The following is a 12458-nucleotide window of genomic DNA, read 5'->3' as shown; positions in this document are numbered from 1 at the left end:
AATATGTACATATAATGAAAAGAAAGAAAAAAAAAAATCTAAATAACTAAGCACTGTTCTGATTCCAATGCCATACTGTATTTGTAAAGCGTAAGTTTGTGGTGCTTGCTTTATTTGTTGCTGACAAAGCCAACTCCTCAATCAATAAAGCATTATATTTTAGCATTAGATTTTGGTTTGTTTTTGCAGCAATGTGTTAAAAACACATTTCATTCACTAACACAATTTTATTTGACAATACAAGCAAGTATTCAATACTGTGAATGTACACTTCAATATCACCAAAAAAAAATCATCTTGTATCAAATCAGATCACTAATAACCATCCATTTCACAGTAAATCTTGTCAATGGACCTCCTCATCATCGTCGTCAAAGGCTTTCTCCTATAGTGAATCAGATGTGACATATTTAGTGTATTGCACATTATTGTAATTATTTTATTTAGTAAGCTGCGTTCATTTCTAGTAAACTGGTACTTTTCAGCAGTATTTATCAAGCTTTGTGGAAGTTGTGATTAAATGTGATTGGTGTATAAACGCTCACCCATCCACCGTGCTGTTTAACCCAGGGAGCAAAGTACTTTTGCAGGTACTGAGCTCCGAATCCCATGACCCTGTTCATGGGGTGAAGGTCCAAGGTTTGGAGCCTGCTGGTGACTTCAAAGGTCAGGGCGATCTGCTCATGTTTGCTCCTGCTCTGAAGATATTCTGGTACCACACTTTTGATGAAGGCTGTGGTCAGTTTGTCAAAGAAGTCGTAGGACAAAGTACGCTGCAGGTATCCTACAAGCTCATGGTTCTTCTGAATCTGAGAAGGCAGAGACGACATTTAAGAGCAGGACAAGATTTTAGGACTACAAACTGATAATGATGATTACCTTCTCATTTAATTCATCCCCTGATTTCTTCAGTAATTCAACAAGCTTCTCTATATCATCTGTGTTAACTTTTATAAAAAATAAAGGACAGAGCACAATTACAATCTTGAGAATCAATAGTGTTATACAAGATTATATTTTAATGACTTATATTTAGGTGTTAGTATCTGGTGAATGTGTAGGCAATATCAGTACACTTTACCAGAATCTGCCTCTATTCCATCATCAACAAGAAGTCCGCTGTCTACAATCCGGGTCAGTTTTTCGGCCACATCACCAAATATCTCAGCTGTTTTTAAACAGACAATGTCATTAAGATGTCAATAAATGTTATAATTATCTCAGAAAGAGAGTCAAAGTTCTCAAGTACAGTATCTGACCTGATTGTGCGTAGAACACACAGGCACTTGTTTTGGTGCTTGACTTTCTCCTCTTCAGGCAGTATGTTTGAAGCAGTCGATATTCATCGCTACATGTTATTGAAGGTGAATCACCTTCCATCATGTAAAACAACCACTGTTCAGGTAAAAGACATTTTAATTGTGCTCGTCACATCTTATACGTAAAACACTTAAATCAAAATAAATAATGTGAACTTAACATTTAATGTCTAAAAAGACTTTAACCGCACTGTTTCAGCTCGTGAACTGTTTCAAAGCTATAAATGAAACTTTAAACGACGTCAAGTAATCATATCTAATTTCTCTAACATCAAATCTCAAAGCAAAATGGACATAACTTTAATATAATTCTACATATAATCTGTCGAATGAATGTCAAAGCAATGTGGTCTTAATCATATCTTAACAGAAAATACAAAACAAAACTTACCGGGAAACTTCAGTCCTGCGTTGTGTTGGAGGAGTCGTACGAAGAACGTCAGATATGACGCAACTAACGCGGAAGTTTGCTGCTTTCATTTTTATGCAGTTGTCTCCACCCCATTCCAACATTCATTCTGTTCATTTATTAGGAATCACTTCATTCACAGCTTTCAACTGTGCTTTAAAAATATTTTGTTCGATTTTAATTACACGTCTGAATATTATTTAATTCTATTAGATACATTTATCATAAATGTAAATAAGGGAGAAATAAGTTTGTTTTAATTTTAAAGGTAGAAGTTCGACAATACCTAAAACAATTTTAAGTTTGAAAAATAAGAAAGCAGTAAAATGTGTTAATATTTGTCAACATGTTCATGTTTTTAATTGAACCTTTGTGCTTTATGCCCCCTATTACCCCTGGCGGTAGACTGGGGTAAAAGAGGTGACTGCAAAATTATTTTAGAGCATGTAATATATATATATATATATATATATATATATATATATATATATATATCACATATATAACTTATTATACCCATTAAGCCTATATTATCTGAAAACCATAGAAAGAATACATTTATTTATTAAAATCTTTATATTTTGTTTACCTCCATTCATTAAAAATGTTATATCATTATTTGTCATAAATACACAGTCATAAATCGTTACAATTCAAGTCTAATTTATTTGTTGAAACCTGGAAGTCATAGAGAGAAAAATCACTTTTTTATTTTCAGTAAACAACAATATAATCCAATATTTATAATAAAATAATTAATTTTCTCTTTATTCATTAAAACGCATTATATCAGCATCACCATGGAAGTCATAGTCATTACAAGTTTTATTAAAATTGGTAAAAAAAATGAAAGCCAAAGAAAGAAAACATCGATATTGTTTATTTTCTTTAGACAATATACAATATCACTCAGTATTACACAACGCCTATTATTGAATACTACTACACATTTGCTGGTGGTGGTAATGCCGTAAATGAGTCCTAATACCTCCTAACACTGCGGTATGCAAGGAAGGAGACCAGAGGTCTTTTTTTTTGAATGGATGTCAATGGAGGAGAGGCTTAAAAAGTGACAGCAGCCTATTCCTGTCATTAATGTTAATCAAACAACAAAAGACAAAGAGAAAATCACTCACTGCTCTTGACTGAATAACTTTCGTAGCTTTAACAAAGATTAATCTATATTTAATTATTCAGTGAAGACTATGCAGTGTTACTTTACATTTGATTATTCAATTTCTGTACCTGAATACTACTAGACCTACCTGAAAATCTTAAAGCACTGTTTATTCAATTTTTTTCTACTGTATTGATTTGTACTATTGCTTTTATTATTTTATGTTCTTACGTAGCCTACTGTTCACTTGTCTTTAATAATGTTTGAACTTTATAGTTAGTAGCTGTTGTTTTGTTGTGGTATCGAAATTGGGTTTAAATTTCATAGGTATCTAAAAACATTTTCTAACAATTAAAAAAAAAATATTATCATCAATTTATTTATTGATTATGGGGGGGGGGATCTTGCATAACCCACAGCAAATATGCAGTTGCGCCCCTGATATACTATTTAGCATATTATGTATAATATTTATAGTTTTTAATATTTATAAATGTATTACACTGTAAAACATTTCAGCTGGTTAAACTTAGAAATGAAAGTTCACCTGCTGCCTTAAAAATGTGAGTTAATTCAACTTGAAAATAATCTTTGTTTCAACTCACGAATAGTCAAGACAATGTATTACTTTAAGTGTAATTTTTAACTTAAAATAAAGTTAAAAATTACACTTAAAGTAATACATTGTCTTGACTATTTGTGAGTTGAAACAAAGATTATCTTCAAGTTGAGTTAACTTATGTTTAGTTGAGTTAACTCAACTAAAGTTAACTCGCATCTTTCATTTCTAAGTTTAACCAGCTGAAAATACTATATTTTTATAGGTTAAAATAAAACAGCATTTACTAACACACTTACTACTAACACAAAGGATAAAGTAGCCTAGACTAATTGATTGCAAAAAGGTTTCTTTGAGGTTTATATGAAAAAAATACAGTAAAAACTTATATTGTCACCAAATAACAATTTTCTGAATATTATTGACTAATAATTATTTATGTTTATACTTCTTTTTATATCAGTAAAAACTAAAAGCCACAAGCAATATTTAAAGATTAAAGAAAGTTTAAGTTTTTTACGTCATCATGTCATATATCAGATGAAGAAGCCATAATGGAAACTTCACTTGGGATGCTGTAGCTCTTGCATAGTTGTTTTTTCAGTATTCTTCTTGCAGCAGTGCAGTTGTTTTGCACGGGACATGTAAAACACAGGCCCGATACAGGCCCCAAGACTGGGAAAGGTATGGAACAGATTCAAAATCATACATTGTGAGTCACTAGCTTCATCTCCAACCTTAAGCGTGAGAATGTAAGGGGCTATAGCCAGGAGAGGTGCGTAGATTACAGCTGTCGGGATTAGAATCAATAAAGCGTTCTTTAGTGCTCTGTTTTTTATGGGTGACCCACCTCTTCCACCTGTTTGCCCTTCACCTGGACCTTTTTTGCGGAGGACACGCACAATGCCAATTAGACATGCCAGCATTATCAGTAAGAAACCATCAAGGGTGATTGATATGTACAGAGTTAATTTAGGCAGCCTTTCTTGGTAGGTAATCACTGCAATGCCTAAAGTTAAGATCCAGATTAGACCCGACCAGACAACACGATACTCCCATCTACTCCCTAGTTTCATGTAGAGGACTGCATGTGTTGCGGCCAAGTAGCGCTCCACACACATACTGGTCAAGAGAAGAGGACAGCCGATCACATTGAGGATAGAGATGGCCTCAGAAACTGGGAGAAGCGTTCCAGTGCGTCTACTCAGAGAAATGTACACATCAAGAGGAAGACTGACACAATAGAGTATGTTCAGCACGGCAAGATTGAGCCCCAAAACTTCAGAAGGTGACAAAGCTTTCTCGCCCCTCACCAGCAGCCATAGTAAAGCCACATTAGTTGGGAGGCCCAGCACGAGAGTTAAAGAATTCCAGTGGCAAGCGAACATAGGAATAGTCTTTTTCATTGCACTTATCCACAATGATAAGAAAAAACATGTGAATATTGTTTGCATGACTGCTGATATTACTGTAGATTGTATGGGTTTCATTTGATGTGCTGTTTGCCATGTTGATGGAGCACTGTAAACAAAGAAAATTGTATTTAGTACAAAATCAAGGCAAATATACTGCAAAATTCTCATCTAAAAACAGTAATATTGTGAAACATTGTTACAATTTAAATTTTTCTATTTATTTTGATCAATTTAATGCATCCTTGCTGAATAAAACAATCTTTCATAAAAAAAATTCTTACTGACCCCAAACTTTTGAATGTCTATAGACAACAAACAAATTATATATATATAAATATATACATAAATGTCTAAACAAGATAAAATAAAGTTGTGAAAATGTTACTGAAAACTTTGAGACTGACCTTTTCTGGCTATGAGATGAATTTTATTGTTCGCTGTCCTTTTTCTTCTCTCTTCTTGACAGATCTTAAATATATCAGTTCTTGTTCTGTTTTGTCGATGTAAATTAAGTAAAAGTATTTGAATTTCTCTGCTGGTTCATTGAACGCATGGTGTCCACCACCCAATGAAAATGAGATTTTTTTTTTCTCCACATCCGTTCTGGTTTCGAAAAAAGACATATAGCAAATTTTACCCAAATCGATAAGGGCATCTGGACTCAATGAATAGCACAAGGAAAACAGATCAACCCAACAATTTATTACAAATGAATCAGTGCATTTAAAGTGCAAATTTTACAGTTACAGATTTTAAGTTAACAAACGGATCATTCTAACAAAGAGTACATACCGCTGTTTTACAACACATTATGAATATAATATAATGAAAATGGGTGGTAGTTGGCCACCTCAAGCAAATTCCTATGTGCAAAACAAAAAGATTTTGGTCTTATTTTCTTACAATATAATCAAAACGGCTATTTACAGTTTGGTTAAATTAGGTATCTTTAGTGCTATCAGTTAAAGATCTGACAAAAATAACCAGGTTCAGGTATATTTACAGTATAGCAAATATTAAAAGATATCATCAACATTAAAAATATCAAAGTGCTTCGACCAGTTAAATCTGTCCGCCACAGCTGTGCAGTGTTGTTTTGTATTGTCTTGGCCACATTCGGTGCTGCTGATGAGAAATTTGACTAATGGTTGGTCTGTGGGTGAGTGACAGAAGGAGCGTGTGGGGTCTTGTTTTTGGGAGGTGTAGAAATCTGTACGTAAACTGGGGTGGTTGAAGAGGTGGAGGGGTTTGGCTCAGTTTGAACCCTCTGGAATACAAGGGCTGGGTAGATTTGACTGTTGGCATGATATGTAGGGTATGTGGTATGGGGGCTTCTCAGCAGACTCTCTTGACTTCTGTGTAGAAAGAATGAGAATTTAGAAACTGAATCACTTCTTATATGTCCTGTGGCTTTACACTTCCTCCCACATATTACATAATAGTATGTGGTATGTTTGTAGCGAGTGGGCTAGTGTTGTGGGTTCCAATACAAGTCAGAGGCATATTATGCCATAAATACAGGCAAAAGGGAAGTTCACTTTGAGTCTCTGTGGGAAGAAAATCAGTTAAATAAACATATGTTATACAACAGCTAAATATATTTTACAATGACTTTCCTTACCTCTCATACCCTCTGTTCTCATAGGCTCTGATGACCTCAGAATAAACAGGACTACCAGGAGGCAGCGGTCGGTCAAGACGCTGGGACAGGCTGAAAAGTTTAGGTGGGGGGAATGCCTCCCAATCTAGCTGCTCTCTCTCCAACCAGGATGGGCTCCTCCGAGACCTAGAGCTCCGTGTTTCTCTTCTCCTGAAGGTGAACGACAGTACCATCACATTATTATGATTGTTTACATTTTTATAGTGCACTTTAAAACACAGTATATTTACTAAGCCTATGTATTAATCAAGGAAATGTAACAAGTCAGGTATTTGGAGACTTTGTTTAACACATAAACCACACATAAAAATGTATGAATTTAATTGCATTAGATTCAGAACCTCCAAGTGGAATCTGTGGTGGGAAAAATTATGGTAGACCTTTTCTCAGAACAAACCATTTGTTTTTAATTCACTTAACCAAGTATTCAAGGTCATTTTAATGGATGAATTAGTTTCTTAATGTTTGACAACCAGAAAGTGTCCAGATATTTAGTCTTAAAGGGTTAGTTCACCCAAAAATGAAAAATTCTGTCATTTATTACTCACCCTCATGTCGTTCCACACCCGTAACACCTTAGTTCATCTTCGCAACACAAATTAAGATATTTTTGATGAAATCCATGATGTTATGAAGCGATAAGAATACTTTTTGTCCGCAAAAAAAGAGATGAAAAATACGAAATGAAAAAACAAAAATAATGACTTTATTCAACAATTTCTTTTCTTCCCTGTCAGTCTCGCTATTGACATAGTAAACACAGTGCAGCACTTCCTGGTTCTACGTCAGAATGACGATTCATTATTGGCCGGCTTCTGCATCAGCATCACACGCTTGCGTCGTGCTGCTCACATGAACAGCACTGGCCAATACTGAGCCGGCGTTCTGACGTAGAACCAGGAAGTGCTGCACTGTGTTTACTATGTCAATAGCGAGATTGCCAGGGAAAAAGAAGAAATTGTTGAATAAAGTTATTTTCTTTTTGTGCACAAAAAGTATTTTTGTCATTTCATAACATTAGTCACCCTAGTCACGTTGACTATTTTAACAATGTCTTTACAACTTTTCTGGGACTTGAAAATGGTAATTACAGTCTATCGGATGTCAGATACCTCTCGGATTTCATCAAAAATATCTTCATTTGTGTTCTGAAGATGAACGAAGGACTTACAGGTTTGGAACAACATGAGGGTGAGTAATTAATGACAGAATTTTCATTTTTGCGTGAACTAACCCTTTAATTTAAAAGCTAACAAACACATTTTTGTAAAATACATATTTAAGATGTTTTTCTTTATTTAAAATAAATGCCACTTGATTTGATAATCTGCTATGTAATGCAATTAGATTTATACATTCATCGTGCAGCTAAAGTGTACATATACTTTATGGGGCAAATTTATATTTGTTTATTTTATTTTATTGAAAGACACCACACTTTTTTAATGATTTTGATGAATTTTAATAATCAAAAAATGTAATCTTTAAGGTTATTTTAATTATTAAAGTGACTAACCTGCTTCTGCCTGTCCTTTGCTTTTCCTTCTTTTTGCTCATGCGCTCTTGACAGCAGCAGACGATGAAGCACACAGTCATGACGAGGATGACCACCCCGCTCACCACAGACACCAGTAAAGCAATGCGAAGTCCCTGGTCATTTGGCCGAGGGATACCTGGGGAAAAAATAGGATTGGTTTGACCAGACTGATGGCCAGTTATATTAAAACTGAGAGAAAAACTGTAAATATCCTTGAGATATTTTATACCTAAACACAATCTTACAGATTTTAAATTCAGATATTTGCTTAAACAAATTTGGCTATGAAAATAATAACTAGGCTTTTTTATTATAAGGATAAATGTCTTTCCAAAAAAAAGTAATTAAATGGCTACCCTACTCTCACAGACTGGCAGGTAGCTGCTCCATCGAGGGATGCCTGCATGCAGGATGCATGTGATTTTCTCATGGCCAACCAGCTGGTAGCCCTCCTTACACCAGAACACAAGCATAGAGCCCACAGACACCCCTGTGCCATGCTCCACGTAGTATGATCCCCTTCGTGGTGGAAGCACCGAAATACATGCAAGCCCTGTAGGAACACATGAACAGACAGACGTGTAGATAAGATCAGAGCAAAGACTTTGAATATTTTGTGATGTGTTAAAGGGATAGTTCACCCAAAAATGAAACTTCTGTCATCATTTCCTTACTCTCATGTTGTTCCAAACCTGTTTGAGTTTCTTTCTTCTGTTGAACACAAAAGATATTTTAAAGAATATTGGTAGCCAGACAGTTGACAGTAGCCATTGACTTTCATAGTAGGAGAAAAAATACTATGGAAGTCAATGGCTATCATCATCTTTGATTACTGACATTTTTAAAATATCTTCTTTTGTGTTCAACAGAAGAAAGAAACTTACAGGTTTGGAACAACATTACAGAATTTTAATTTCTGGGTGAACTATCCCTATAAACTGTGTAAACTGAATCATGATACATGCCTGAAACCCTTTCATCATCATTAAACCTTCTATGGAGAATGATTGTATCATTTAAGTTGTTTTGCATATGTTATAGATTTTTTTCTGCCTCATGCATCTTGCTGCAGACATGTGTTTCCTTTGCAGTGAGACATCTCACACATATCCTGTGGTGAACCACAGTGAATTTTCATCAATGTGTAAATGTCTGTCTTCTATTTGCATGGTGTTCAGTGAGTATATGTTGCTTTGTATCAGTGCCAGCATATCAGTGACTGTCTTCCCTATCCAGCTTCTTGTCCCATCCCAGCTCACTATCAAGTACTCCTCCTCCCTCCAGTTCCCCCCTGTTTCTGGAGTAGCAACTGATTAAATAAAGATAAGGCCCTTTATCAAATATTGATTAGTTCCACACAGTTTTCCTATTATCAAAAACCTTTGAAAGTGCACTTAGGCTATCCGTTGACAAGTCAGACTTTTTTATGGGAGAGGAGAAATTGTGTGTATATGAAGTGCTAAAATCTGCCTATCTATCTATCTATCTATCTATCTATCTATCTAGTCTGTCTGTCTGTAATTGTTCTCACCTGTATTGCTGGGTGGATTAGTAGAGTCGTTCTGATGTTTTGGAGTGGTTGATTGTGCTGCATTACTTGCATCAGAGGTAGTATTAGCATAATAGAGCTCACTGAGGCTGAGTGTGAAAAAAACAAAAAGATATATAATATTAAAAATGTATATATCATGTATATAAATTTGCTTTAATTAGCCAAATGGGAACCCATAACACATTATATAATTACCTGATAGTTAATTCTCAGAGTTTAAAAGTTTAATGTTTTCATCAGTATAACATATCTGCAGTTTTTCTCACCTGTTTCATTACTGCTGAATAGATCCGTAGATTGAGTCTGATGTTCTGGATTGATTGATTGCTCGTCAGTGGTTGGATCAGAGGTTGTCATGAGCAGATTGGGTCTCACTGAGGCTGCATGAATGTGGGGTGACCACACAATCAATCCACACACAATCCCACACACCATGTAATGTAGTGGAGCAATTTATACTTGTCACATCTATCTATCTAGAAATTTTACGTTTCCAGAACATTCTCAGAACGTCCCCACTGGTAAGGACGTTGCCTAGTAACATTCCCAGAACATTCAGAGACGGTCATGATGTGGAGTTCTTTGGGGACATTATTTGGCGGACCTTCACAGAACATTCCAGATGTTCTCTGAACGTTTAGGGAACCATATTTTATTTGGAAATGTTATCAGAACGTCCCTGCTGCCCTTGAATTGAAAATTAGAGCTAAACTGACTAACAAAAGTGGCTGTTCAAACAAAAACTAATCTTACAAAAAAAAAATAAGCTCTTTACAGGTAATTCCTGGATTAATATTATGAAACCTTTTCTTTAAAATGCAAACATCTTGCAGTAAGTCATTAGCTGACAAGAGCACATGCATGAGCTAATGTAACTACTGTATCACTGCATCAGCAACTACACAGTTACTGTCTTTAAATGAAACAACATGAAGCAGAACATCAGTGTTTCTGGATCATCATTGACTGAAGCGCAGGATCTACTCTCCAGCACAATGGTAACCTCACAAAACTCAGATAACAGAAACAGAACATGAGACACTAACAGATCTCTCTAGAGCTCTGCATCTTCACTTATTACAAACCACTCTGACTTTATTTCTTTCATTCAAATCTTCTTAATGAGGTGTTGTTTTATCAAAATTGATAAATGTCACCGTTACGGAGGTAAGCGCTTGCTTTAGATGGGCTCCTGATCCTTGACATTTTAACTTTACTTTTTTTCTCCAATTGTTGTAACTGTGAATTTCTAAAACACGTTTGTTAAAAAAATTTGGTTGCTCATTATTGATGATTTCATCATCGTACAGTGGCTTTGCTCACTGAATATCATGTTTTTTTTTATTACTATCTATCTTGACAATACATAAAATCCTGTCCTGCTCTGATATTTCGAAAGTTTTTATCATTGTGCAGAAATTATTCAGACAGTGTCATGCTGATTCACACAGACATCAAGATTCTGCATATGAACCTCGACAATGGTGACAAAATTTTCAGATAGATCAGTTCTGAGAATCACAAAACAAGCTACTAAAGTCACAAAAAAGATTTTTGTTTATTGTCACCATTGTTGAGGTTCAAACACTGTGTGAGTCTAAAAGACTCAAAACTCTATCAGTATACCGAATTTAAAAAAATTAGCCATTAATTAACACAAAGCTAACAGTTAATACACTCAAAGTTCAGTCTCTGGAGAAGATCAGTGAATCAGGACACTCCATGATGATTGAATCATCATCACTAAATATCCAAATTCACCTAATCAGAATTTCTCTCGCAATTTCTGCTATAATAAGCATTTTTTGAAAGAAAAAATCTAATTCTAAAATGTCAAGAATCAAGAGCCCATCTAAAGCAAATGCTCACCACCATAACGATGACTTCAAACTTTATTATTTTCTATAAAATAACCTGTCACCTAGTAACGTTCCCAGAACTAACTAACTATCTATCTATCTATGCTACAGTTTGTCTGTCTATCTATATATCTATCTCACACAGTCTGTCTGTCTGTCAAATGTTCTTACCTGTGTAGTTGCTGGGTTGATCCGTAGGTTGAGTCTGATGTTCTGGATTGATTGATTGCTCATCAGTGGTTGGATAAGAGGTGGTCATGAGCATATTGGGTCTCATTGAGGCTGCGTGAATATGAGGAAACCACACAATCAGTCCACACACAACCCACAAGTTTTTGTAGCCACACACCATGTAATGTAGTAGGACAATTTATATTTGTCACATAATGTCTCTCTGTCTATGTATCCCACACTGTCTGTCTGTCAAATGTTCTTACCTGTGTTGTGGCTGGGTGGATCTGTAGGTTCAGTCTGATATTCTGGATTGATTGATTGCTCGTCAGTGGTTGGATCAGAGGTTGTCATGAACAGAATGTGGCTCACAGAGGCTGCGTGAGTGTGGGGTAACCACACCGTCAGTCCACACACAACCCACAACAAATGCCACACTGATGTCATGATCAAAGGCCCCCAGGGGCCACAGCCTAAAAATCAAAACAGCAGATTATGTCCTCAGGTGATCACAATACTCCGCGTAGCAAGCTATACATCACTGATTATAATCCATTCATAGTGCCACGTGAAGGAATATCACAAATAGCTTCTTTTCCTAGAGGTGTCTGTGAATATCCAAGCTCATCCAAGCTTAGTTCATCCAAGCTTATGCCCATAGCTCCTAAAAATGGCAGCTCCTTCTCTGTTTCTCCTGCTGTATTAAGCGTAGGCTTCCTTGTGTGTGTACACAGCATCTGCTCTGCCTGTCCGCTCACCGCCGCTGTTATCCTACAGCATACAGTGAGGCAGTCAAGGCTCTTACATAACATGAAGTGCACGTGTGGATGTAATTTTGTGCACTCTTAAATCCCCGATCT

General features: G+C 35.7%; 3 protein-coding genes across 3 annotated transcripts; all 3 read right to left on the bottom strand.

Annotated features, from left to right (window-relative positions):
- Positions 1 to 211: 211 nt before the first annotated feature.
- si:ch211-218c6.8 (apoptosis facilitator Bcl-2-like protein 14) lies at positions 212 to 1830 on the bottom strand. Its single transcript, XM_048168375.1, has 6 exons — positions 1711 to 1830; positions 1260 to 1395; positions 1082 to 1168; positions 880 to 947; positions 546 to 809; positions 212 to 385 (listed from the first exon to the last, which is right to left on the bottom strand). Exons 2-6 carry the CDS (start codon positions 1381 to 1383, stop codon positions 347 to 349), a joined length of 582 nt encoding a protein of 193 aa, XP_048024332.1. The 5' UTR covers positions 1384 to 1395; positions 1711 to 1830; the 3' UTR covers positions 212 to 346.
- Positions 1831 to 3561: 1731 nt separating this feature from the next.
- Positions 3562 to 5445, bottom strand: LOC125254720 (P2Y purinoceptor 6-like). Its single transcript, XM_048169489.1, has 2 exons — positions 5224 to 5445; positions 3562 to 4925 (listed from the first exon to the last, which is right to left on the bottom strand). The coding sequence occupies exon 2, from the start codon at positions 4892 to 4894 to the stop codon at positions 3968 to 3970; it is 927 nt and encodes a 308-aa protein (XP_048025446.1). The 5' UTR covers positions 4895 to 4925; positions 5224 to 5445; the 3' UTR covers positions 3562 to 3967.
- A 55-nt stretch (positions 5446 to 5500) lies between these two features.
- On the bottom strand, positions 5501 to 12045 carry si:ch211-242e8.1. Its single transcript, XM_048169498.1, has 9 exons — positions 11865 to 12045; positions 11599 to 11709; positions 9835 to 9948; positions 9764 to 9776; positions 9548 to 9654; positions 8378 to 8569; positions 7996 to 8152; positions 6441 to 6629; positions 5501 to 6174 (listed from the first exon to the last, which is right to left on the bottom strand). Exons 1-9 carry the CDS (start codon positions 12043 to 12045, stop codon positions 5961 to 5963), a joined length of 1278 nt encoding a protein of 425 aa, XP_048025455.1. The 3' UTR covers positions 5501 to 5960.
- Positions 12046 to 12458: the final 413 nt, after the last annotated feature.

Source organism: Megalobrama amblycephala, linkage group LG19 (assembly GCF_018812025.1).
Source record: "Megalobrama amblycephala isolate DHTTF-2021 linkage group LG19, ASM1881202v1, whole genome shotgun sequence".
NCBI classification, from domain to species: domain Eukaryota; kingdom Metazoa; phylum Chordata; class Actinopteri; order Cypriniformes; family Xenocyprididae; genus Megalobrama; species Megalobrama amblycephala.
This window is presented reverse-complemented; position numbering and strand designations above follow the sequence as displayed.